The sequence below is a fragment of the Columba livia genome, chromosome Z, assembly GCF_036013475.1.
Source record: "Columba livia isolate bColLiv1 breed racing homer chromosome Z, bColLiv1.pat.W.v2, whole genome shotgun sequence".
Taxonomy (NCBI): Eukaryota; Metazoa; Chordata; class Aves; order Columbiformes; family Columbidae; genus Columba; species Columba livia.
Window position 1 is genome coordinate 80,090,102 of NC_088642.1, and position 27,669 is coordinate 80,117,770.

At 42.8% G+C, this 27,669-nt stretch overlaps 2 protein-coding genes across 11 annotated transcripts in view; one reads left to right on the forward strand and one right to left on the reverse strand.

Moving 5' to 3' along the window:
- Positions 1-10,123, forward strand: part of RASA1 (RAS p21 protein activator 1) — a 60,449-nt gene extending 50,326 nt beyond the window's left edge. Inside the window, exons 20-25 of the mRNA XM_065046492.1 lie at positions 81-167; positions 1,822-1,889; positions 4,481-4,569; positions 7,117-7,194; positions 8,434-8,568; positions 9,248-10,123. Of these exons, the coding sequence (XP_064902564.1) occupies positions 81-167; positions 1,822-1,889; positions 4,481-4,569; positions 7,117-7,194; positions 8,434-8,568; positions 9,248-9,331 (541 nt within the window). The 3' untranslated portion in view covers positions 9,332-10,123. The remainder of the gene's footprint in view (positions 1-80; positions 168-1,821; positions 1,890-4,480; positions 4,570-7,116; positions 7,195-8,433; positions 8,569-9,247) is intronic.
- On the reverse strand, positions 4,359-21,025 carry CCNH (cyclin H). Of its 10 annotated transcripts, XR_010469062.1 has the most exons (13): positions 20,775-21,025; positions 20,522-20,644; positions 18,441-18,514; positions 17,959-18,169; positions 17,496-17,659; positions 15,867-15,937; positions 13,905-14,016; positions 13,275-13,335; positions 11,889-12,022; positions 11,380-11,453; positions 10,343-10,402; positions 7,603-7,697; positions 4,359-7,239 (listed from the first exon to the last, which is right to left on the reverse strand). XR_010469062.1 is itself a non-coding variant. In XM_065046495.1 (10 exons), the coding sequence occupies exons 1-10, from the start codon at positions 20,889-20,891 to the stop codon at positions 7,217-7,219; spliced, it is 1,089 nt and encodes a 362-aa protein (XP_064902567.1). In that variant the 5' UTR covers positions 20,892-21,025; the 3' UTR covers positions 7,202-7,216. The 10 variants fall into 10 exon arrangements, 6 of the variants coding, with proteins under 6 accessions (XP_064902567.1, XP_064902569.1, XP_064902566.1 ...); XR_010469064.1 differs by lacking the exon at positions 7,603-7,697 and having other exon boundaries at positions 7,114-7,239; XR_001230574.3 differs by lacking the exons at positions 7,603-7,697; positions 11,380-11,453 and having other exon boundaries at positions 7,202-7,239.
- Between the last annotated feature and the right edge of the window lie 6,644 nt (positions 21,026-27,669).

The following is a 27,669-nucleotide window of genomic DNA, read 5'->3' on the forward strand; positions in this document are numbered from 1 at the left end:
CATCAACGGGGAGGTTGGTCTTGGACCCTTTTTGATTATGTAAGTTTAATGGAATGAGTAATTAGCTATTGCTTTTGCAGGACATTGAGGTATATTTATGGGTGCCTACAGAAATCTGTTCAAAATAAGTGGCCGGCTAACACCACCATGAGAACCAGGGTTGTTAGGTAAGTTACTTGTCACTTTATTCTGAAAATAATCTCATCAGGTCTTGTTAAGGACACACTTCAGAGTTGCCATCCATGCTTGTTTCAGTGACAGAACTCTGCAGTACTCCCCTCAGTTACAGAAACATTTAATATGTTTATGATTCTTGAGGCGTAATATCCCGACTAAGGACTATGAGTTTGCTAAATTGTTAATCATATTGTTAAAACCTTGCCAGAAAAAGACGATGTAGTTTAGAGGTTAGTATAGCTTTACTAATAGTTTTAACTTGTAATTTATTGCGTTTTGTCAAGTTTTACCAACTAATCTAAAATAGTTTGTTGTGCTGGGAAAGAAAAACTTCTCTGAAAGCAACAGTTGACCTTTGTGAGACCTGTAGAGAGCAGCGACCTCTGAAGCTTTGCGTATGGCCAAGAACTGTTGTCTTCCCAGCCCGTAAATCATGGTTCTTGGAGAAGTAAGAAACATATATAACAGTATGTCTTGGACATATGGAAATTGTGTTAACCTCGCTACAATGTGTGTAATTTTCAAGTAACGTGGACATTATGGTCACTGTGTATTTATCAACAGGCAAGGTAAAGTGTCCTTCCTTCTCCAATAGGCAGTCACGCTTTGGTATTGCTGTAGTGAAGACCAATTGGTAGTGTCCAAGCACTCTGAAAAAAGCAGAAGATTATTCAGATTTCTTTAGTTCATCCATATGTCACTTCATTGCGTAGCAATTAGTCGAAATCGAGATGAACGTGAGGTGGATGTTTTCTACTCCTGCTACTAGCAGAAAGTGAGATTTTCCTCATGCTACTGAAGGCTGTTCTGGTTTTCTGTTGAGTGATTTCCTAGTTCTGCAGTCAGAACAGAGCACTTTGCTCCCAGCTTTCTAGGTGGGAACAACTACTTTGTGGAGGAAAGTATCAGATACCGTGTTATTTTTCCACTGTAGCGTTCTGCCATAGAATCATTGAATCATTTTGGTTGGAAAAGACCTTTAAGGTCAAGTCCAACCCCAGCCTAAGTCTGGCACTAACCCATGTCCCTAAGAATCTCGCCTAAGCACCTTTTAAGTCCCTCTGGGGCTGGTGACTCCGCCACTGCCCTAGGCAGCCTGTTCCAATGCCCCACAGCCCTTTGGGGAAGAAATTGTTCTTAATGTCCAGTCTGTGGACATTAATGGACATCAGTGCCTGTGGGATGGAAGTCTTCCTGTAGCAGACAAGGGAAAACTGCTGGGAAGTTGGAGATCAGGGATCCTCCTTTTTCACAGAATCCCAGAATGTCAGGGGTTGGAAGGGCCCTGGAAAGCTCATCCAGTGCAATCCCCCCGTGGAGCAGGAACACCCAGATGAGGTTATACAGGAGCTTTTTGAAGCTGGCATGGTCTGTGACCGACTTATATTACTAAGTTCTTCCTATATGGTTTCAATCATTCACCTTAATTGGGAAATCAATATGCCCATTCTTTCAGCTCTTATCATAGCTGAAGTCATAGCGTGATACCCTTAATTTGTTAACATATTCACAGAGCGCAGGCTGGCTGGTTGGTGCAGAAAAGATTCCACACTAATCCACACCAACTTTAATCCTTAACGATGACACAATTTTACACTAATTCTCTGATTTTATTTTTAAAATACCATTTTCTTCCTATTTCAGTGGCTTTGTTTTTCTTCGACTGATTTGTCCTGCTATCCTGAACCCAAGGATGTTTAATATCATCTCAGGTAACTGTTTGCTTCAGATTCAATTCATACTTTATACCATAGGAGACATGAAATTACTGTAGTGTGTAATGTAGGAAAATATGAAGTTTTTTTGAATGCTGCATCCAAAGTCACATTATCCACATCACTTATCATAGAATGGCTTGCATTGGAAGGGACCTTCAGGGCCATCTAGTCCAGCCCCCTGCAACGAGCAGGGACATCTTCAACTAGAACTTGACTGACTTCTCCATAATGCACCCCACATATGGTTTTCACCCTCAAAGGTTAGATTGTGTTTATCCCCAATGTCGTTTTAAAGTCAGAAAAATATACACTGTGGTATTTAATAACATAGTTTTGAGTTGAAGTCTGGCAGCATGGAATATATTCTGGCAGTGTGAAAAATGTGTGTGATCTTCAGATGTCACTTTGAATACAATCCAGTGCCAAAGTGAACGCCTGAAATTCAATGGTATGTTTTAAATGAGCAAGATTTATAAAGTCAAAAACATGTCTGCGGAGCTTGGAGCACGCTGGTGCACCTAGAAAATCATGCTTGAGTAACTTGTTCAAATGTCCTGCTTAGAGTGCTTCCAGCTGTTGGAGGAATCTTTATGTTGACGCACTAAGTACAGTCAATCTCAGGTAGGGAATCTCAAGGATGAGAGTGGGGTGGTGTTTAGGAAGGCGGGTTGTCTCAAAGACCACACACAGGAGAGCTCCCACAGGCTGGCCTGAGTGAATGGTCTCGCCATGTAAATCCTTCCCTGGAGCACATCTGGAGTGGTCAACTAGAACTGCACCCAGGAACACTCCGGTTTGGGAGAACAGGATGGCAGAGCGTCTGTGTTGGCGCTGTCAGGTGCCATCGTTCTCCCAAAAACAGCTCCGGGGGTGACAGGGACGGTGACACACTGGTGTGGGGCTTTGCTTGGGCATGGATTATCCCATGGCAGTTGCCCTATGCACCTAGAAATGTTTGTGGGCATTTTTAATTTCTGTGGGAGGAAAAAAAGAAAGGCATAAACGACTGAAAACTCTAAAGTTAAAATATTTAGACAGTTGCTTAGTTTTAAAAGTTTGTATGTGTTACGCTTCACCTTTGCTTTCCTTTTTTTTTTTTCTTGTCAAAGATAATCCCAAGCTAGAGGGCATTTAGTTGCACAAGCCATTGTTCCTCCTCCCTCCCTCCATAGCTGCTTCTTGATTTTTACCAGTAAAATGCTGATTTGGAAACAGGAGGAAATCAGAAATCTGATTCAGAAAAAGCTTTTTTTTAAGGCAGTGTTAACATGTTTTCTGTTTCGAACAGAAAGTTCCTCTTCGTAACTATTTCCATACGTGCTTTGGAGAAAGCATTTGAGAAATGCCTGATACACAGTGACCCTTTATTTAGCATTGTATTATCTTCAGATAATTTGCAAGTTAGGTCCTTCCTAACTTCAGTTGCACCGTGTCTGCAGGTGTTACCTGTAAATTTGAGTGATCCCTTTTAGGCTTGTCTGTCACGGTTAAAGTCCTGCTCATGTACATCCAGTTAAAATTCTTGACTACTGCTTCTCATGACAGGGACAAAAGTATCCCGAAGGCTGGGTGTACAGATACGGCTCAGTATCAGCAGCAATCCTGACACCTCGACAACAGTGACTGGAAAAAATAATAAAACAGCTTTGTTTAAAAAGTTAAATCCTTTGTTTCAAGCATCTTTGAGTTTTTTAAAGTAATTAGCTTGTTTAGGTCAGTCCTGCTAAGCTGAAGTTGCAGATTCCAAGGCTAAAAGTGTTTTCTAGTGTCACTGCTTCAAAGGCTTCTCCTGTACCTAGCACTAGATACGATGAACAACTGACATTATAACTTATTTTTTGATGGATTTTGGGGAAGAAGGAGGGAAGGAAGGAACAGTGAAAAGCATATAGCATTCTTATGAAAAATTAAAAAATTTAAAGTTTACATAATAAGTGTCAATTTTGGAACACTTCAAACCCAGGCCATTTACTGCAATTAGAGAGAAAAATAACTACTTAAGATACTACTGGGTAATGTAACCTGCTGGAAAACAAAGTTTTAACGAAGTACTTAATGTAAAGAGTTCAGTGTAATGTTAAGTACAGCAAGTGACTGTAATTCCATGGAAGAACAAGCCACAACTATATGTAATATTTACTCTGTTCTCGTGATGCCACTAACTTAAAGTATAATTTGTATAACCTGTCAGAGCCCACTTACATGGTATACACAAATAAGAAAAAAGGTCAACTTGCCTTTTTTTTACTTCTGTTTTTTTTAATTCTAACAATTAATCCTCCTTTCAACAGAACTATTTCATTTTTGTGAAATGGTTCTTACTTCACCTCTCTCTGATACCAGTTTATTCTGCATGCAACAGTTACAGAAAATCAGATGCTCATACTGATATATTTTTGCGGACATTCCTAAAGCAATACAAGTTTTACTTGACCGAGTGACATCTTCCACAAGCAGTTCTCTTATAATATTAAAAATATTTTATTCCATGAAAAAGCATGAATTGGAGAAGAGCTTTACTTTCATGTGACTGCTGCTCGTTTTACACGGAATGGTCAGTAACTCTCTACTTTTATTCCCACCAGATTCTCCTTCCCCCACTGCTGCAAGAACACTGACGCTGGTCGCCAAGTCTGTGCAGAATTTAGCAAACCTGGTTGAATTTGGAGCTAAGGTGAATATCCTTTTACAGACAGATAACAGCCTAGAACTATGCTTACAGTACATTTCAATGTTCCTGTTAATACAGGCAAAAATCTGTTGCTGTTTTCTTGTGCAAAGCCTGAAACCACCTGGTTTGTCCTCATCATCAAGAAGGCCTCGTTAGTGCGGTATCTTGTGCTTTCTTCATTTAGAGCTAAACAGGGTGTTGATCTGAACTAGACCAGTAGCGTGACGTCTGGGCAAATTGGGAAGAGGAGCCATTAACTATCTAGAAACTCATACTAATGACTTAGTAGCTTCCATGAAGATTTCCAGTCTGGTAGTAAAAACACCAGTAATGGTCTTAAAATAACAGATGAGAGAATGACCACACAAGTAGGTATCACCGAGTGTGATGCAGCCATAGTTGATAATACAAAAACGCAGACAACTTCATCAGATGTTTTTCTAAAGCCTACCGTGGAAGTATGTGGAACATTGTTTTTTTCCGTTGGCAGCAGAAAAGCTGGTAGTCGTACCCCAGTATTTCTGCGTTAGGGTGGAGAAGTTCGAGAGGGAAGGCAGGCAGCAAATCCCACAACAAAGTGTCTGTGATGGTTAAATGGTCACATTCTCTTTTGGCGTATCTGTATGAAAAAGGCCACTGAGAACTGCTAGACTGGGACTCTGCAATGGGAAAGCATCAGGAGGATACATACTGTGTGTGACAGTGATGGTGGTAGCTTAGAATAGTTTGGGTTGGAAGGGACTTTCCAGCTCGCCCAGTGCCCCCCCTGCCATGAGCAGGGACATCTTCACCAGCTCAGGTTGCTCAGAGCCCCGTCCAGCCTGGCCTGGGATGTCTCCAGGGATGGTTCATCCACCACCTCTCTGCCCAACCTGGGACAGGAACTCGCCACCCTTATATCTAAACTAAATCTCTCCTCTTTCAGTTTAAAGCCATCACCCCTTCTTCTATCTCTACATGCCATTCTAAAAAGACCTCTCCAGCTTTCTTGGAGGTCTCCTTTAGGTGCTGGAAGGCTGCTGGAAGGTCTCCATGGAGCTTCTCCAGCTGAACAGCCCAGCTCTCTCAGCCTGTCCTCCCAGCAGAGCTGTTCCAGCCTCCGATCATTCCTGTGGCTCCTCTGGCCCCTCTCCAGCAGGTCCATGTGTGTCCTGTGCTGAGGACCCAGAGCTGGACCAGCACTGCAGGGGGGTCTCACCAGAGCGGAGCAGAGGGGCAGAATCACCTCCCTCCACCTGCTGCCCACTCTCCTTTTGACGCAACCCAAGATATGATTGATCTTCTGGGTTGCAAGCGCACATTGCCAGCTCACGTCCAGTCTTTCATACCCAGCATCCCCAAGTCCTTCTCCTTTCATTCCCCAGCCAGGATTGATACTGAGCAGGTGCAGGGCCTTACACTTGGCCTTGCTGAACTTCGTAAGGTTCACATGGGCCACTTCTCGAGCTTGTCCAGGTCCCTCTGGTTGGCATCCCATCCCTCAGGTGTGTCAACTGCACCACTCAGCTTGGTGTTATTCAATCCCACTGTCTGTGTCATTGATGAAGATACTAAACAGTTCTGATCCCAGTGTGGACCCCCGATGGACAACCACTTGTCACTGGTGCCCATCCAATCATTGACCATTGACCACAGCTCTCTGGTTGTGACCATCCAGCCAGTTCCTCATCCACCAAACAGTCCACCCATCAAATCCATCTCTCTCAAAATTTAGAGAGAAGGATGTTGTGTGGCGTGCTTCTGTACACAACCTTGAAATGCCTTCCACACACATCTTCCATCTGTATATAGTAATTAGCTTTCACATTGAGACTAATGAGGCCTAAATTCTGAGTTTGGTGTAGATTATCCAATTCTGAAACAAATTAAGAATTGCCAACCTCTGACTCTTCCCCTCACCTGCTTTCACCCCACATTTATTCCTTAGATGGGTGTTTTCTGCGGTAGAGCTATTTATACTCATTTTCATATTGCCAGACATAATTAATGTTGTAAATCAAGTGTACATATATTGCATGAAAAAGCCCCAGCTCTCAATAAAGATTCTATTATAACACCAAGACAGTGCCGGCAACAACTGGTCTGTCTCAGTTCCCAGGCCAAAACATGGTTGAAAAACAAATCTGTTGACTTAAGCATAAACAAAGTGACTTCAGGCTGGCATTACAAAGTTATTTGTCTGACACACATAACTTGGAATGTGAGCGTTAATGCATAAGAAAGAGGGCACTTATTTCTGATTATACCTTTGGAAAACTGAGCATTTCTTCATTGCAGGTAGGTACTGAGAGGTGATCATCTTAAGGCAAATGTGTGTCAGTATGCACTTGAAAGAAAACTTCTGAATCAGAGATTCTGAATCTTCTGAATATAAGACAACACCAAATTCTGTAGTCTTTTGATAGCAGAAATTCACCTGAAGAAATAAAATCACTCCAGATAGCACACTTGCGTAGCAGTGTCATTTGTCTGGCTGCACTGTCTTCACTTCAGGTATGCCAATTACATTGGCATTAATTTGTTCTAATTAATACTTTTTAAAATTACCAGGAGCCATATATGGAAGGGGTAAATCCTTTCATCAAGAGCAACAAGCATCGCATGATCATGTTCTTGGATGAGCTTGGGGTAAGTCTTGGGGTAAAAATCTTCACTGGAAGTTACACAGCAGCACTGTAAGAGAAAATGTTTCACACTTAGTAAGTAGCTCAAAAATGCATCAGTACTCACACAAGTTTGAATGCTTGTAACTGAATAAATTCATGTTTAGAAACGGCAGGTTGCTGGCCTGTCATATGGAATTAAAAACATCAAATGTTATTTTAGACTTCATTAATTTAGTGCCTTAGTAGATACGAGAGGCCCAAACAGATTTTATAGCTATGAGGATTAGAAATTCTGGCCCAAAATAGAAATCTTTAAACATAAGTGTTGGAATAAAAATTCCTGTGTATAATTGATCATATGGCTTTGACCACAGATTGAAATTATTTCTTGCTTTAAAAAATATTATGTTGCAATTCGGTGATGTGTTACCGCATGTGTCACTGCGTGCATTCCAGATCCTGTAGTTCAGAAGGGAACTGCAGTTACTGTGTTCTTCCAGACTGTTGCTGTTCTGTGTGTCACTGCTGTAACAGGAGTTAGGACCACATGTTATATATGTGTATTTTTAAACCAATAATTCATTTTAAAAACGAAAATGGAAAAGATGTGCTGAGCTTCCTGAATTGATCCCGTAACAGTGACCTACAAGACATCTCAGAATATTTTTGTAAGATATAAAAATGAGTGTGGTATTCAGGCAGGTGGCCATATGTCACCTTTACCTGCTTAAATTGCAAATTGTGCATGTTAATGTCAGTTTTCTTTAAATGACAGATTTTGCATGAAGTCTCTGAAAACTGCTGGTTTAAAAATAACTGTTGGACTAATTTACTGTTTTAATTACATTACTGTTTTATGACTGGTGTAATGAGTTACTTCATAGTTAACAGATTTTGCTGAATTTTTGTTGCTGCTATTCTCTCATTTAAATGGAAGAAAACACCTGACGGATGATTTCAGCTAATTCAGGGGAAGTCTCTGTATGCCGCAGCTTTCTGGTCAGCTCAGTGGCAGCGCAGCAATACCAGATGTCTTAGGAAGAACTCTTCGAGCAGGAGCAGAAATTGCAGTACGCTCATGAAACACACGCTTGCAGAGAAAATACAAAATTTGTAATAGAATGACAGACTGGAGACTCCGCTGGGAAAACTTAACATTGCTGTACTTGGTGGTGGTATAAAGCAGTTGTGTCAGCAGAGCTGTAATTTATCTTCCTGGGTGCTCAGCATTCTGAATCTGTTGGTTTTTTTTTCATTGAAGAACGTTCCGGAGCTTCCAGACACTACAGAGCACTCTAGAACTGACCTCTCCCGTGACCTGGCGGCCTTGCACGAGATATGCGTGGCACACTCGGACGAACTGCGGACGCTCAGTAACGAGCGAGGTGTAATGCAGGTACAGAACAGACAGCATGTCTTGAGTTACTCCTTCCTATCAGGATGCTTTTGTAGTGTTTCTGGCTAGCAGTATGACTGATAAATGTTTTAAAAGACGTGTATTTCACCAGCTGGTTATTAGCTGTAAATACTTAGCCATAGTTTTGTTTCTTCATGCAACAAAACCAAAGAGGGTTTTTTAAAGCTTCCAGAGGAAGTTTTAGTTTTACAGAGGAAGCCTAAACCCCCAAAATTACCATCTCCTCACAGGCTCTCTGGGTCATCAGTTTTAGGATCTTTGGGTTGGTTTTTTTTTTTCAGTTGAGAACTAAATTTACTTTAATTAGCTTTCTATCAATACCTCAATTTCTGCTTCCTAATTTGCTGGTATATTTGTAAACCAACTTGGCAGAGTTATCTAGCAAACCCCAGCAGTCTGTTAGCAGGACCCTTTCTTGGCCCGTTAAACCACAAAACAGCAGAAGGACCCATGATTGGCAGGGCAGTTCATAACACTGCTTTAGACTTCCCTTTTGCAGTCATGTCTTGTTGACTAGGGAACTGACTGCTTCCTTTTGGTTTGTTGTTTGAATAAACTACCTAGTAGCGTAGGCTAATGCTGAAAATGCTTCTCCAGCAGGCAGGACTGTTCTGTTTCCAGTTGCTAATGTGTATTTTCACTGACTCTCTTTCTACAGCATGTTCTTAAGAAGCTTTTGGCTATTACTGAACTGCTTCAACAAAAACAAAATCAGTATTCAGTGTCTAATAACACCAGGTAGCAGCCCTCTACCTGAATTCTGCATGGATCCAGCATGCCCAACCTGGCAACTCACACCAGTATCACTTTTCTTCTTGCTCTTGCCAAAAACAGCACACCCTGTCACATTCCCAGTGATGTGTGAACTATGCAAAAAGAAAACAAAGATTCTGTTGGTGAATGATTGTACCAGCAGCTTTTTTAAGCTAACTTGTGCAGGACATTTGCACTTTTTTTTTCCACTTGGAAACCAATTTCACAACCTCTGAGCCTTGGTGGACAGTTCACCTTCCACAAAGAAAATGCTGTGACTGTGTCCTGAACTTTGATAATTTTTTTCAGCACCTCTGATTGCCAAAGTTTTGCTGTCCTGTTGGAAAAGAATTATCAACTGACGTGAAAAGAAAACGTGTTGTTTTGACAGCTACATATAACTGGATAACATTTCTTACCGTAATTTCTGACTGGTTACAATAATTATGACTTTTGACTGTTTCAACCACTTTAACTTGTATTTACAGTTTCCAAAATTTGATGTTATGGTAGGAACAATCTTTACTGTACACTTTTTATACCATGCTGTTTCTCTTGCTGGAATCATGTTGAAAGAGAATATTGCAGAATGGGTCTTGTCAGCTTTATTTTTTGACATGCCACTGATGCAGTCTGAATAGTTCTTCCGTCAAGAACTGTATATCCAGATAAATCACAATGCTTTTGTAAAATGTTTACAACAGTAAATAATTTGAATTCAGTAAATTTATTGATCATTGTATCAGACATGCATGCATTCATTAAACCATTTTATAAAATAGGTATTGTTTGGTCTTTTGTGTACTGTAAGTCTACCTAAATATTATTTTTATAAGTGAAAAATAAGTTTTTAAAATAAATGAAGCTGCAGAACAACTCTTCATGGAAACTGGCTTAACTGGCTGCTGTGGAAATTTTTTACAGTGTCTGCACATGTGATGTACTTTGAAATGTTAATGAGCTGACAGTTTTTTAGCATGAATCCCCACAAAAGCATTACCTTGTCCATATGCCTTAATTTGTACATTATCTCTCACACGGTGAAATGTAGATGTTAAAACTGGTAAAAAAAAAATGTAGTTGATTCAGAAGGTATTTCAGCATCACCATTGGTAACTTTTCTAGACAGTGATCTAACACAGAACAAAAGGATGCTGAGATTCACTGACAAGACTAATGAGATAATCACATAAGTAATTGTAATATGAACACGGTGGTTACACCTACACAGTATCTCCTGCCTGTCAGAACAGCTTTTCCCATTCACTGTCACACGAAATTGTGCAGATTCAATCTTCGAGTCTTTGCTGTAACATCAGTGCATGTTTTTGAGGTTTGCAGTTCGCTCTTGCTGTGCTGCTCTGGTCTCTCCAGTTGGGGAACATTTTTGAAGGTGGGTACCAAGTGCCACAGCTGAGAGCTCCCAGCGTTGTGACCACTACACGTAGTAGAAACAGGGATGATGCTCTTAGATGTATGTGTTTACAACTTGGTTTTACTGAGTTCTCTTTTAGACTGTCCCATAAAACTGCTTGAACTACTGCTGCCAAGCCTGTATCAAACTATGTCTCAGAGAAAAATGTAATTATTTTTTTCCTGCCCTTCTTAGTTCTCTCTCTGTATACCATTAAGTCACACAAGTCACAGTCCCAGTTCTTATGTTTTTGTGTGATGCACTCCTGCTGATTGCTCTGTTTACAGCTTCCAAACAGTTCAGAACCTACTCTACAACTTAACTGAAATGGTGTTGAGCCACACTGCCTTTTGTGTAAAAGAATTTGTCAAAACCAGAATGGATAAAGTGGGTTATTTTATAGGTGTAGGTGGCTGGGTGTACGTAGACTAACATGGTAAAAATATAAATCTGGGAGAATGGAATTGGATGTCTACTTACCCATTATGTACTAAATACATTGTTGAGAATGAAACCAGGAAACTCACAAAGTTGCACTTAGGTCTGTGCATTGTAGAATGGCTAATATTCTAAACCAGTGTATGGAAGATAAGGGACTTTGCTCTAGATTTGGAGACATTTACCTCCTTAGGAAGATTTTTCTTCTTTTCAGTTGCCCCCTGGTAAATTAGCCACAGCAACCCACTCTGAGATACAGCTGCAAAGTCACAAAGGTGTCATCATTACTTTCCGCATTGTAAAATAAGTTGCTGCAGCCTATTAGTACCTTTGGGAAGAGCTTCCCAAATGTACCAAGTGTTACAGACATGGCTGTGTTCTTTCAGCTGCTTCAGTGACAAGCTTGAGAAGAGAGGAGCAGACCCTGCTGTGGAGCACAGGCAGGTCTGTTACCAGGTCTGTCTCCTGCTCGTATTTATCCAGGTCAGTAAATGCCCAGATTTACGTTAACTGTGGGATTACAGCATGGCAGTAGCTAAAGGCACATCTCAAACGGTTGCTGAATCAAAACTCTTGCTTTATGAAATGTTTCTAATGTTTGCCATTGAATGGATGAAGATTTAATGGAACTATAACAAATTTTTGAGAAGTCACATGCTTTATTGCAAAGAACAAAAACTGACAGAATAAATACCTAGTGACACAGAGTAAGGAACGTGTAGCAGACAGATGCACACTCTACACTGAACAGTAGTTCCTGCAGCAGTAGGATTCCATTTTCCTTTGCTGTTACACTCAGTCCAGCAGGTCGTCATCAGTCCACTCTTCCTAAGGGAAGGGAAAAAAGCAATGCTTTAGGCAATGTGTGAATTTGGTGTTTTTGTAGTGAGGTCAGACAGGCAACACATGATGGGCGGGTACGTACTACTACTGCACATGCTGTCACAGTAATTTCTGCTGTATATGCCCGTTAAAGAGAACTTACGTAACACAGGTGACTTTTCACATCTCTGAACTGTGTCTGCTATCAGTAATAGAATTAAATACAGTCTGATTTAAATTGCTTGTCCATACTACTTGACACAGGAGCAGTCTGCCAAGGCAGCTAAAGGAGGGGAGATTCAGGCTAGACATGAGGAAGAAATTGTTTCCCCTGAGGGTGGTGAGAGCCTGGCCCAGGTTGGCCAGAGAGGTGGTGGATGAACCATCCCTGGAGACATCCCAGGCCAGGCTGGACGGGGCTCTGAGCACCCTGAGCTGGTGAAGATGTCCCTGCTCATGGCAGGGGGGCACTGGGGGAGATGGGAAGGTCCCTTCAACCCAAACCATTCTGTGATTCTATGATCTGCAGAGGAAAAAGCACAGAGCAGAAAGGGGATCATGCCTACCCTGGACAGCCTATTCTGACACCCAGGAGCACTGTCAGGCCTGGCTGACTTAGAAGGCTGGCTCAGACTGGAAACAGGAATTCACCCAGGGCCTACACAGAAGTCACTTGATGAAATGCATGTTTGTTAAGTTCCCCTTCAGCTTCTCATGACCTGCCTGACATAAGGTCATGGCAAACAACTGCTGAACAATGTGAAAGGGTATTTCCTTTCCTTATACTCCCCATGATCAGGGTTTTTGCTCACGCTGCTAAACATGAGCATAGTTAAAGGAGTTTCTTTAAGCATGCCCCAGTCTGTTGTAAGACTCCAACTGAACTTTGATTCCTGGGTTCATTTAAAACATTTCTTGCATGCCCCTCCTAAGAAATATTACCCAGTGTGCTCAGTGTCTTGCTTGAGGTTCCACATATTATGAAAACATACTGTCAATGCTGATTTTATTATAGTTTTGTTCAAATAATTTTTTAGATTCTAGAGTGACATTATAGCCTCTCCACAACAGACAGGAGTTTTTAGAGCACTCTCAACCACAGGCCAGTACAAGCCCTGGGTCATTTTTAAAGAAAAAAGTTTAAAAGATTCTGTCTGAGCCACACACAGCAGAATTTGAAAAGATGCAGAAGTTTGTCTCAGCTATGTCACTTATGTCTTGGCAAAATGAAAAAAAAAAGTACAACAGGTTTACTGACCTCATCCATTTTAGGTTTCTTTGCAATATATTCATCATCTTCATAACCTTTCCTCTTCTTCCTAACCCCAGCCAGAGAAAGTTAAGTGTTTAGGTACTTTTTTAAGAGTCAGAGTCTCTTTATTCAGCCACAAGATTAGATTATGGACATATCTGTGACATAAAAAACAGCTGAAGCCTCGACTAACAGTTTGCTGGAAGTTCACAGTGGGTACTAAAGTGAAAAGGGCAGAAAAGAAATAAAAAACAGGAAGTCCTTTGCCATCCACATAAGACTTAAGAAAACATTAACCCTTTACACAATTCTAGTTTTAATCACATGATTTTAAAGCCTTTGATTCTTGTTGCATATGTCAACAAGTGGCCAGACCCTAGAAGCCACCTGGGATTCTAGTTCTGTGCTACAAAGTAATCAATATTACAGCTTGCAGTGCAAATCAGCACTACTGAAAGCACTACTCTGAGTCTTGGTTCTCAGCTTCCAGCAGATGCTCACACAGTGAAGCATGTGAACAGACCCTTCTGTGTACATTCAGATGTTTTCAATCACTCGCACAGAACAGATAAAACTAGTGTTTCAACTGCAATAAAAAAGGCAGAAGTTTAACATGAAGAGTAAGTATCTACTTACGGGTTTGTGTTAAGTGAAAGCTCTGAGCTGTGACACTTCTCCAGTTTCTGTTTTAGAGCAGCAACCTCTTCAGGCCTTGGCAATTCATATTTCTTTATGAGATTTTTCATGCCTACAGTGACAACACCACAGCTCTAAGCAAATTAAATAATTTCTCCTCTACCCCGTGAACTACACAAGCTTATCAATCACTAGTACAGCTACCATTATTGCTTAACCTGCATAGTTTAGCTTGAGCCAACAGTTTACCCTCCCTTCCCTCATCATGACAGGCACACAGTATACATTTTCAAGCAGCTTCTACTAGAAAAAAAAAATAACCTACACAAAAAAAAATAAAAAAAGAAAAAGAAAAAAAAGGGTACACAGAGAAAAAACAGAATCTAAGAAGTCTGGCAGTCCAGATCTCAGCAAGGTTTTGAAAACATTGTATCTGGGTTTTAAACAGACTCAAAAGACACTACAAGGCAACACGCAACATAGTGCAAACAGCTGAGACAGAAAGCTTAGGAAGTAAAATCCGTATATTTGTCAAAGTGAGCATTAGGCATTCAAAGTATTAAGTCATCCCAAAATGCTTGCTTACAAAACTTTAATCCCACATAGCACTCAAACTTTAGAGGATCAAAGATTACACACATGCAAGACTTAACTACTGTCTTACATCCAAGGATTAATCCTAGCTAACATCAAGGTACAGCACAAGCTGAGCACAAAGAACTACACTGCAACAAGTCACTGGCATCATTGATTCTGGATCTCCTCATGGCAAATTATAACAAATGTAGAACTCACTCTGCTAACATGCTTCAAAATACACAGGAAATTTTTGTATTCACCATTGTATCTCAGACTTAAAAAAAAAAAAAAAAAATCAAAGATTTGGTTCAGTCATGATAATGCAAGTTAGATTTACAGCTACCCTCAAGAAACAAGACTTTCTCCCCTACCACCAGTTCTCTGTAAAACTACCCATTTACAGATGCATCAAAACTTCCTTACAGCCATCATATGTTTACACAAGAGCTGCCTTTGGGCTAATGCTACTTTCCAGAATAATGCAAGTAAAGAATAAGTGATCCCAGCATTCCCTTTGCATCTCAGTGATGGACACCTGAAGACTGGACTTGTAAGCAGGAAGAGAAAGGCAAGAGCATCTTCAGTTTTATGAATTCAATTTAAATTGAATTTTTAGACCCTGTGATTTGTATGGTACATTCACTACTGAAGTAAGCTAAGCCAAAGGACTGCATTTTTAACTCTAACACGCTCCCATTATAAATGGGAGCATTAGCTTAAAGTATTAGATAACTGCTTAATAGTAACTTAATATCCCAGCCTTTTTGTTTAATTAAAAAAGTAGTAACCAGTGTAGTACATTCCCCAGTATCTTAGTTGAACCATCCTAGCATTCTTGGTACCATATATTTCCCACAGTAGCAAAAATAGGCATCTTTTGAAATGTCTTTATAGCTGCAAAACAGAAGTGAAGTATATATCCTGGCAGATCACTTATCTCTAACTGTTTAGCTTATAAAAGGTACCCTCTGGTGGTGGAAGTAGTTATGTGCAGGCTTTTGCCTGAAACTGTGATTTCTAAGACACAGTGAAAGAGTAATTTCAACCTCACTTACAAAAATCATTATCTCATTCCCAAAACCGATTTCTCACTTCTGAGGCAGTTGCTAGCACTTATGTTGCATAGCTGCATAGCACTTATGTTCTGAAAAACGCCAGGCCCTTTGCCATTTAATTTAATTTGTTCATACCACAGGAAAGTAACTCTCAGTGTCTTCTCCCCCTGTATCCACATGCCCACATTTTACTTACATTATTTGTGCCCTGAGGTAAAAAAAAACTACTTGAAGCACACCTTTCTGCTTAAAGCTTTTGTTGTTTGGAAAAAGCTGTTTTTCTTCCTTTAGACATACTGTTTATCACATTTTTCCAATGTTTACTTACATTTCATGCCATCTAGTAACGCGGCTAAGGATGTTCTGTTTTCCTTCAGCGAAAGAGTTTCTGATAAATAACTGCAAAGAGACATGGGGGAATAAATTATTAAAATAACTTACTATAACTTATTACAGTTATTAAATTAACTTTGTGGCAGCTACCATTAATTAATAAAATGTGTATTATTTATTACTTACATCTGTTATTATCAGACTTAGCAAGAACACAAGTGCTATGAAGTGGTAAAGAAGCAAATCTGTCACTTGCAACATTCTTCTGTAAGAACATGACAAAAGTATCCCCCGGCTATGTCTGGAACCAAAGTTCTAACACTGCAGAATTAAATATTTTTGAGTAAGTCTTACTGAGTAAAGACAACTCACAGTTAGGTTTTCATGAAGGGTCATACTAACATCACACTATTGCACAGTAACACTGCTGGAAAAGCAAATACTACATACAGAAGAGTGGTCTTCAGATAGACCAACAGAGAGCAAAGCCTGCAAGATGAAACTGAGTCCTTTGGCAGCTGAAAGCAAATCCAAAATTCCATCTTGTAGAGTCTCTCAGGCCCTTCCTCTGTCCTCAAAGAACATTAACACACACAACACCTGGGTAGAATTCCAGCACACGAGTAACAATCCTCACCAAGATCTACAACAACCAAGTAGTTTTATGTCTTGCTAGAAGTACACTTATGGATAAAATACAAAAATACAAAAATACAAAGACTATTCAAATCCCTCTTGTTCTACAAGAACAAGACAGTGTGGGAGTATTCTCTACAGCAGATGTATAGATGTAGCTACTCTTACACTTATACAACCTGAAAATTACATTTGGCCCTTTCAAGACAACCACGAGGATGATGTGTCCCCCGCTGAAAATGAGTTTGACAGCCCTGCTCTCCAGGGTTAACTGTCCTCTCAGAACAGCAAAGGCTTTACACTCTAAACACAAAACACTCACATGGAGAGCCATGTGATTAAAGCGCTCCAGATACAGACACTTACAGCAACTACCTCTTTCTTTTTCTAAAGAGTATGTTTTGTCCTTAAATAAACAAACAAATCACACATTTCAGCAATGATACCAAAGCTTGGATAATGCCTTTGTAAACACCCATGGCTAGACCACAGAAAGGAAAGAAGGGGCTGATTTAAAACAGCACCTTATCATTAGTCTGTTTCCACCAAATGCAGCACCTAGTCTTCACATGCACTGCACATCTCACTCTGTAACTTTAGATACCTCAAAATCTTTTTTTCCTTTAAGTGATTCTTTACGTATTTCATACTCCTCGTTTCTACTGTATTTCCACTTCACTCTCATCTTCAAGGTGAGCCTGAAAGTCCTATACTGTTCTAATTAGGGCAAAGTCACCAGTTTGAAAATTTTTTGTCCTTCTTCCAAAGGAATATAAAAAGCAGACACCAACTAATTGCATTTATTGCCCACTTGTTGAAAATGGAAAAAAACAGTACCACTTCAGTTTTGAAACATACTTACAGAACATATTGGAGTCTTAACAATAAGTAAATACAGTTCTACTAGTTAAGAAAGTCTAGAACAAAACATTTTTATACAAGAAGCAAACTCTTTAAATCATACCTAAAAGAAAGAAGAAAGACCTACCTTTCCATATTAATTCCTGCTCTTGATCCACTAGATAATATGGCAGCGAGAGCTATCTGTGAGGGAGTAAAGAGCAGGTATGCATCTGTCAGAGCCACTCGATTGAGAAAGTCATCAGCTGTCTTCCTCAAAACCTCAGGATTCTCCAGCATTGGATAACGAGTCTGAAAAATAAGTATTTAGGAAAGTAAGTAGCTGCTCCTTGTCTTCTGGTTCGTGAGCTCACAATTCAATAGTATTTAGTAAAGCAAAAAAATAGCAGGCCATCTTCTTATTCCAAAAGTAATATAAGGTGCGTAAAGGCCACAATTAAACTAATTTCCTTTCAGATATTTGCTTTTCACTTTAGAAACTACATCTTTAAGATCTCAGGCACAAAAGGCAATACAGTTTTCTAACACAACCCATGAGAGATTTGAATTACATTAGTATATGGAGTATGTAGCACGTAAAACAATACTACCTTCAAATCGATTAGAAATCCCTCAAATGGCCTGTATGGATTGTGGACGATAAGATGGAAGTTCAGTTGCTGAATAAGCAGAAGTTCATATTCCAGTATTTGTTCAAGAGCTTTTTCCTGTCCAAGAGGGCTTTCTCGAAGGTTACCAACAAACTGGACACTGGACACATTAAATTCATCTACTTTACAGGCCAAAAACGCACATGTTAGCCTTGAGAAGGGGAAAAAAAAAAGGAAACAGTTGACTTATGTAGAATCCATCTTTTATCAAGTGTTTTGCTTAGAAAATGCGTATCTTCAAAACACTATGTTTTGAACACAGCCAGCCTCCAAATGGAAACAGAAAGTGACCATAAGTTGCTTTTACTCATCTTTAAGCTCATAGAATTCCTTTCTCATCTTTTCAAGTCTTTATACAGATATCAAGATTATAGCTCCAATGTCCACTCGATAGAATAACTTATGGTACACTGATAACTCACATTATTATCCGAGGATGATACTCCATCACTGAGTTATTGAGGTAAAAGCGTTTGAAATACATGCAAGCTGTTCCCTAAATGAAAAAAGGGGAAGGGAAAAGTAAGTACAGAAGCAAAAATGGATTAAGAAAAAAATGTAATACATTTCAAAAATTAAACCACAATACAGAACAGGCAAGTCTGAAGACATACTACGGACATATACGACACACTAAAGCACCAAGATGCAGACAATGCCATGCCACTTCTAATACAAGAAAATATCCAAGTTTAATACATTTATGCCTGCAAGAGCCCTACGAAATGGTGGGTTGGATATCTTTTCCTCAATTTTTAGACATATTTATGAAGAAAATTCTCAAAAAGCCTACAATATCTTCGTAAGAAAAATCTGATATTTAAATGAAACTTAAAAAAAACAAAGGGTGAAAAAATTATCCTGAAAGTTGTGAGTAACCCCAGCCAAGACATTTGACTTTTTACTGCAGTCTGTGTCAAATTTCCAAGCTGGTCTGAACACCATCAGCATGAAAACAGATGCTGTCCAAAACCACTACTTGGTGAGTCTGCTCCAACACACACATTCCACAGGGGCCACTTCTGAAATGCAACTGTGGCTCCACAGAGCATGTAACATCAGCCTGCTGCTACATTTCAAACATCTGCAGACAAGATACTGTTAATCTCCGTGACTGACCACACATGCCAGAAAAAGGAAGGGCTGACAAGGGACAATCAGGGTTACACATCAGATGCAGGTGACAAACAAAGCACAATTTAATTCCCTGCTTCCGCTGTAAGTCCTCACTCTCTCTCTCCCGAAATGCGCTCTTCTGCGTTCAAGATAACTCAGCTCAAATGTTTTTTTTCCCTTTGTGAGCTAGTTTACTGCCAGCACAGATGCCTGAAGTGGATTGCACTGTGTCCCAGCAAGCAACAAGTGTGAGAAACAACTGTATGACAGCCAGGTTTGGGACTGCCTCCCTTAGCTACAGTGAGATAATTTTCCATACAGCACTATGTTTGTTTCTACTCTTTACTTAAGGGAAAGAAAACAGTTAAAAGTCATAGAATCATTTCAGTTGGAAGAGACCCTCAGGATCACTGAGTCCAACTCTAACCTAACCTAACTCTAGCACTAAACCATGTCCCTAAGAACCTTGTCTAAATGCCTTTTCAACCCCTCCAGAGATGGTGACTCCAACACTTCCCTGGGCAGCCTGTTCCAATCCCTGACAGCCCTTTCTGGGAAGAAATTTTTCCTATTGTTCAATCTAAACCTCCCCTGGCACAACCTGAGGCCATTTCCTCTTGTCCTATCACTTGCTACTTGGGAGAAGAGACCAACCCCCTCCACGCTACAACCTCCTTCCAGGCAGTTGCAGACAGTGATAAGGTCTCTGCTCAGCCTCCTGTTTTCCAGGCTGAACAGCCCCAGCTCCCTCAGCTGCTCCTCCTCACACTTGTGCTCCAGGCCCCTCACCAGCTTCGTCACCTCCTCTGCACTGTCTCTAGTACACCGCAGTCCTTCTTATGATAAGGGGCCCGAAACTAAACACAGGATTCAAGGTGAGGCCACACCAATGCCGAGTACAGTGGCACATCCATGCTAGTGTAACAGTCGTAAGAAACAGACAAAACTGAGAAATAACTCCCTGTTTTTGAAATTATTGCGGTTATCTTAAAGAGACAAAAAGCAGTCTAAAACATGGGCTGCAGCACTGGAGACAAAAAACTGGGGAAGATATCCATACTCTCAAGAATCACAGAATGGCTAAGGTTGGAAGGGACCTCTGGGGATCATCCAATCCAACCCATCTGCTAAAGCAGGTTCACCAGAGCAGATCGCACAGGATCATGTCCAGGTAGGTTTGAATCTCTCCAGGAAGGAGGCTACACAACCTCTCTGGGCAGCCTCTCTGGGCTCAGTCACCCTCAAAGTAAACAAGCGTCGCCTCAAAAAATGAACAAGACACGCAAGCAGCATGCGATGGAATCAGAGACACGGAGCGGGGAAAGCCCTGCAGCCCCATCCAAAGCCACTCGAACCCTCCCGGGGGGGGGCAGGACCGGCCACTCACCACCACAGATCTTGGCATGGCCGGCTTGAACACTGCGCAGAAATCCAGCAGCCGCTTCTCGTAATACTTGCAGATCGCTAGCTCCTCGTGAGGCTCCAGGAGGACGGGGTCGGTCGGCTGGACCTTGAGGAGAAAGCCCAGCGGGGCCGGACTGAGCGGCTGCGCTCTGGCACTCCCGCCATGTCCTCCCCTCAGAGCTCCAGGGAGCGCCGGGGCCGCTCTCCCCCTCACCACCTCCCCCCGACCCTCGCACCTTCCCGCTCGCCGCCGCTTTGCTGCGGTACTTGCGGTTGGCCTCGGCCCGCTTCTGCGCCAGCTCGTCCTCATCGCGGAAGGTCCAGTGCCGCCTCTGCGTGCTGCTGTGGTACATGATGGCGCCGACAACATGCGCGGCCGCTCCTCCTCCTCCTCTCGCCTCTCCGTCTCCTCCCACCGCCCGCGCTCACGGCCGGCGCGGGGCATGCCGGGAGTTGTAGTTCGGCGGGAAGGGGACGCCGACCGCCATGAGCTGTCGCCTCACTGTGCCCGCGGAGGCAAAATGTCTGCTCCTCCGAGGGTGTGTTCAACCAGCCTCTGGGCACCGCCAGGGCCTCCACAGGTGGTGCGGAGGTTTTATGGCACAGTGGACCCGTTCTCCTCACACAGAATCACACACAGAATCACAGCATGTCAGGGATTGGAAGGGACCTGGAAAGCTCATCCAGTGCAATCCCCCCATGGAGCAGGAACACCCAGATGAGGTTACACAGGAAGGTGTCCAGGCGGGTTGGAATGTCTGCAGAGAAGGAGACTCCACAACCTCCCTGGGCAGCCTGGGCCAGGCTCTGCCACCCTCACTGAGAAGTTTCTTCTTATATTTAAGTGGAACATCCTGTGTTCCAGTTTGCACCCATTACCCCTTGTCCTATTGTCACCAAGAAGAGCCTGGCTCCATCCTCATGTGAGAAATGCAGTTGTGATTCATGCTGATAAGATGTTCAGTGTTTACAGATATAACCAAATAAGTCACAGGCTGTGAAGAAAATGAAAATATAGTTAAGTTTTATGTAAAAAGTTGTTGAACTTGGTTTGTACCATATGCACATGCATAGGAAAGGTGTGGGGGGGTTGACGTGAAGGAGAAGGTGAGCTTGTCTGGGGGCAGCCGCCATGGGGGTAGGGCGGGGAGCCGGGTAGAAAAGATCCCTTAGTAACAACCTGGAGTCTACACACAAAGAAACTGAGGAAGAAGAAACTCTTCAACAACTAATGAGAAAGAGAGAAGACTACTAGTGACAACCAGCCACGGAGTCAGAGTGCAAGAAGGGCTAACCGAGGAAATAAAAGGAGGTGGTCAGAAACCTGAGGTGTGCCTGTTGGTGAGCATGGGCTCCCCTCACACTCAGCACTGTTTTGTGCATCCAGGGCTGTTTGCTTGCCTCAATTCGCATATTAAATAAACCAGACTCCTGTTTGGCAAATTATCCGAGTCTTGGTCTTTAATCACACTCGTGACACTCACCCTTTACATATTGATAACCCTTAATAAGGTCACCCCTCAGTCTCCTCTTCTCCAGCTCCAGAGCCCCAGCTCCCTCAGCCTTTCCTCACACGGGAGATGCTCCACTCCCTTCAGCATCTTGGTGGCTGTGCTGGACTCTCTCCAGCAGTTCCCTGTCCTGCTGGAACTGAGGGGCCACAACTGGACACAATATTCCAGGTGTGGTCTCACCAGAGCAGAGTAGAGGGGCAGGAGAACCTCTCTGACCTACTGACCACCCCCTTCTAACCCACCCCAGGTACCATTGGCCTTCCTGGCCACAAGGGCACAGTGCTGGCTCATGGTCATCCTGCTGTCGCCCAGGTTCCCCGGGTCCCTTTCCCCTACACTGCTCTCTAATAGGTCATTCCCCAACTTATACTGGAACCTGGGGTTGTTCCTGCCCAGATGCAAGATTCTACACTTGCCCTTGTCCTATTTCATTAAACTTTTCCCCGACCAGCTCTCCAGTCTGTGAGGTCTCTGGATGGCAGCACAGCCTCTGGCGTGTCAGCCACTCCTCCCAGTTTGGTGTCATAAGCAAACTGACAGTCATTCCTATTCCCTCATCCAAGTCATTGATTAATACATTGAATAATACTGATCCCAGTAACATATTCTGTTTCTGTTTCTTGAGCCAATCTACTATATTTCTCCTGAATCTCTGATAATTCAGCCGCAGACTGTGGTATTGTTCGGGTGGTGACTTGCAGAGCCGCCTCTGCTTGGCAGTTATCAGTATATCCAATTTTAATGAGGAGCCTCATTGTTGCTCGCCCAGTAAAATACTCCCTGGCTAATTTCCAATTCTTTAGCTGGATACAAGGGTTTAAAACCTTGTTTATCCACCATTTGTGCTGGGCTGGTAAACTCGGGGTCACTGTCCAGAACAGAATCAAATTTGGTCTGGTCATTTGAGTCCCACACACATTATTCCAATTCAGACCGTAAGATTTTTTCTTGGTCTAATGCATCTGACAGAGCTGCAAGGAGCCGCTGAGTGGCGTTGCGATCTGCAGCTAACTGGTCCTGTAGGATCTTTACGGTTTCTTGCTTGCTTTGTTTGTCCAGGTGCTTGGACCTTTGAGCTGCCACCAGGGCCGCCCCAGCACAGCACATACTATGGCTTTTCACTTTCCTCGCCACAGTTTTTTCTCTTTAGCAAGTTTAGTAATTCTTTCTGCCACCACTTTTCGGTCATGCCAATTGCTATCAGCCCAGGTTGTTAGCAATCAGGACACATAACCACAGACGTAGTTATATGCAGTGCTTTTATTTCAGCGCTGGGAAACCAGGGGTTCGCACCCAAAGCTGGCTTCGACCACTGACTCGAACTCCACTACATTTATACAATTTGGTTACATACATATTAATTAGGGTTACAACCTATGTATTGCATATTCATCAGATTACATCATTATTTCACAATATCAGTTGCAACCCCTTGGAACTACTCTAAGCATGCACAGTGTCCTCTGGTGGTCGTTCAGGGGGTCTTCAGGATGAAGTAAGGAGTCTTCTTCGCTCGTGAACTTTTCACCTTTTGTCACTGCACATGCGCACTATTCCTATACTCATTATAAAATCATGTAAAATACTCAGGTTTCTTAGATGCGCATCCTCAGCACATTCTATCCGTTCAAGATAAGATAAAGACTTACTGAGAACTAACAGAACTAATTTTCAGTTCTCTACTCTCAAAATAAGAGATAAAAACTTGTATACCACCTGTGAAATTTCAAGATAAGGTGAGAATCTTGGATACAGTTTACAAAAGCAAAATACAGCTAACTATAACAAGGTCATTCCTGATGGGACAAGGCATACTTTGTACTCCTCCAGCTTCTCAAAAATGGGGAAGCAGTCGAGAACAAGCATTTCTGTTCACCACGGCTCCCTACTCCTTGAACCTCTCCTGGCAAAAATGCTGAGAGGTTGTTATAGTTGAACTGTTTTTTTGTAAGCTGTATTCGGTTTTGTAAACTATGTCCAAGATTCTTACCTCATCTTGAAGCTTTGCAAGTTGTATTCAGGTTCTTATCTTAGTTTGAGAATAGAGAGCTGAAAGTTAGTCCTTATCTTATCTTGAAAGTGTAGGATGTGCATCCAAGAGTCTCACAGGATTCTATAATGAGCATATGGATAGTGCGCATGTGCTGCGACAAGAGGTGAAAAGGACACGAGTGAAGAACACTACTTATTTCATCCTGAAGACAGAATCACAGAATCACAGAATCACAGAATCGACTGGGTTGGAAAAGACCTCAGAGATCATCGAGTCCAACCCTTGGTCCAACTCTAGTCCGTTTACTAGATCATGGCACTAAGTGCCATGTCCAATCTCAGTTTAAAAACCTCCAGGGACGGCGAGTCCAGCACCTCCCTGGGCAGCCATTCCAACGCCTGACCACTCTCTCTGTAAAGATTTTCTTTCTAATATCCAGCCTAAATTTCCCCTGGCAGAGTTGAAGCCCATGCTCCCTTGTCCTATTGCTGACTGCCTGGGAGAAGAGACCAATCCCCACCTGGCTAGAACTGCCCTTCAGGTAGTTCTAGAGAGTGCTGAGCTCACCTCTAAGCCTCCTCTTCTCCAGACTAAACAAGCCCAGCTCCCTCAGCCTCTCCCCATAGGTCTTATGTTCAAGTCCCTTCACCAGTCGTGTTGCTCTTCTCTGGACCCGCTCCAGCACTTCAATGTCTTTCCTGACCTGAGGGGCCCAGAACTGAACACAATACTCCAGGTGTGGCCTCCCCAATGCAGAGTACAGCGGAAGGATCACTTCCCTTGTCCTGCTGACCACGCTGTTTTTGATACAGGACAGGGTACCGTTGGCCTTCTTGGCCACCTGGGCACACTGATGGCTCATGTTGAGCTTCCTGTCAATTAGCACCCCCAGGTCCCTTTCTGTCTGACTGCTCTCCAGCCACTCTGCGCCCAGCCTGGAGCGCTGCAGGGGGTTGTTGTGGCCAAAGTGCAGCACCCGGCACTTGGCCTTGTTGAACTTCATCCCATTGGAATCAGCCCATTTTTCCAGTCTATCCAGATCCCTCTGCAGACCCCTCCGTCCTTCCAGCAGGTCAACACTCCCTCCCAACTTGGTGTCGTCAGCAAATTTGCTGATGATGGTCTCAATCCCCTCATCTAAATCGTCAATAAAGATGTTAAACAGGACTGGACCCAACACTTGCCCCTGGGGAACACCACTAGTGACTGGCCGCCAGCTGGATGCAGCCCCATTCACCAGCACTCTCTGGGCCCGGCCCTCCAGCCAGTTCTTAACCCAGCGTAGAGTACACTTGTCCAAGCCATGGGCTACCAGCTTTTGCAAGAGTATATTATGGGAGACAGTGTCAAAGGCCTTGCTGAAGTCCAGATAGACCACATCCACGGCTTTCCCCTCATCCACCAGCTGGGTCACCTGATCATAAAAGGAGATCAGGTTGGTCAGACAGGACCTGCCCCTCCTAAACCCATGCTGGCTGGGTCTGATCCCTTGTCCATCCTGAAGGTGCTGTGTGATTCCATTCAGGATGATCTGCTCCATAACCCTGCCAGGCACCCAGGTCAGTTTGACAGGCCTGGAGTTGCCAGGGTCAGCTCTGCAGCCCTTTTTGTGGACTGGGGTAACATTGGCCAATTTCCAATCATATGGGACCTCCCCAGTGAGCCAGGACTGTTGGAAGATGATGGAGAGCGGCTTGGCAAGTTCTTCTGCTAGCTCCCTCATCACCCTAGGATGGATCTCATCTGGTCCCATAGACCACCTAAACGACCACCAGAGGACACTGCGCATGCTTAGAGTAGTTCCAAAGATGTCGTAATTGATATTGTGAAATAGTTGTGGAATCTAATGAATATGCAATATATACGTTGTAAACCTAATGAATATGTATGTGACCAAATTGTATAAATGTAGTGGAGTTCAAATCAGTGGTCAAAAAACAGCTTTGGGTGCGAATTCCTGGTTTCCCAGCACTGAAATAAAAGCACCGCATATAACTACGTCTATGCTTATGTGTTTCGTTTGCTAACAAGGTCACCTCCCAACTCTCCCGCCTCTTTCCTCGAGGTAGAGCGTTGGTACCCTCTGGATCTCTCCCTGCTTGTATAGCTGAGAGATCCTTTCCCAACTCCCCACGCCTCTTTCTCTGAGATAGAGAGTTGGTGACTCCTAGTGGACCTTCCAACAGAAGGGGACCCTGCTAGCTGTGCCAAAACAGATGTCACATCCTGCCCAGATCTATGGGTGGCATGGGGAGAGCTGATTCAGGTTCATGGGTCCCCCCGGTTGCAAAACAGTACACATGGTACTTAGGGCCCATTAAAAAAAAAAAAAGCAACACCTTTTAATTTGCAGCATAGCCCAATTTATACATGATTTGGCAGCAGAAAGATTTACCTTGCCTAGGTCTAATTAGTGAATAGCTTAACAGAGAAGAGAATTACATAAAGGAGTTCGCAGCACATGTGGGATTGTGAGCCTTATGTTATTACGCTATGCACAGAAAGAGAGGCAAATAAATAGGGATATAGGAAGGAAAAATGAGAAGTAGAAAAGGAAAGAGCAAAGAGACAGAAAGGAAGAAAAGGTGATGGATCCTGCCACTCATATGGCTCCACAGCATGGATGATGGGACTTGTCTGATGATGTGTGGCTGCCGGTGTCCTGCAGTGAGGATGCTGAGGTTTGTAGTTCAGGAGCGCAGCGTCCTCTGGTGTCTGGTCCAGTTCCCACGGCGAGGCTGGTGGGTGGAGGGGTCCTCAGGGTGGTGGGTTCCCTGCCAGTGCTGGCTTAGGTGAGCTTTTTATAGCCCTCTGGGTCACTTGCTTACATAAGTCTTCTTTTGTCTTTTGCAGAGGTGTAATTGCAAAAAGATGGAAAAGTCGTGGTGGGGCAGGGGAGGGTGATTGTGAAAAATTGACAAGTTTCGGGCCATCTTGAACGGTCTCAGCTTTTCCTTTTGTACCATGCTGGGCATATCAGAAGGTGGAGCTGTGTGCCCTCCAGCATGTCCCCAAACTCTTACTGTCAGCCAGCCGGCCTGTGTCTGTGCCCCTTAGCATGTTCTTGGTATGTAAATCGCGATTCACCTTGTGACCTTATCCTGAGTGACCTATCTCCTGCTACAGTATTTGAGGCATGATTCTTTTTAGCTTTTGACAGTCCTGAGGCTGGAGGAAACATTTTTTGGCACAATACGTGAGACAATTGTTTTCAGTCTCTGACAGTCACTTCTTGGCAACTCTCATCCTCCCATGTCTGTGTTTTCCCATCTTCCATTGCAGGGAGAGATTGTTCTTCCTCACTTTCTCTGCAAGTTTGCTGACCTGTCTGTTGGTCTGGGATTTCCATAACCTGCCCAACCTCGTTTTGCCCTAATTTAGGTGGGTCTATGTCTAGGGGGTCTTTGGTTTAATCTTCTGTCACAGTTAGTTCTAGTGTTGATTTCTGAAGTTTTCACACTTTCCCTTGAAAGGTCTTCAGTGGTGGTCACAATTGGTAAAGGATTCTGACTTTGTCCATCTTTCAGCATCTCCAAAGTCAACAGCACATCTTTGGTGTTTCCAGCAGTCGCATTAATTTCTGCAGACTCTATCCTCATAGCAGGTTTTACTGTTCCTGATGGC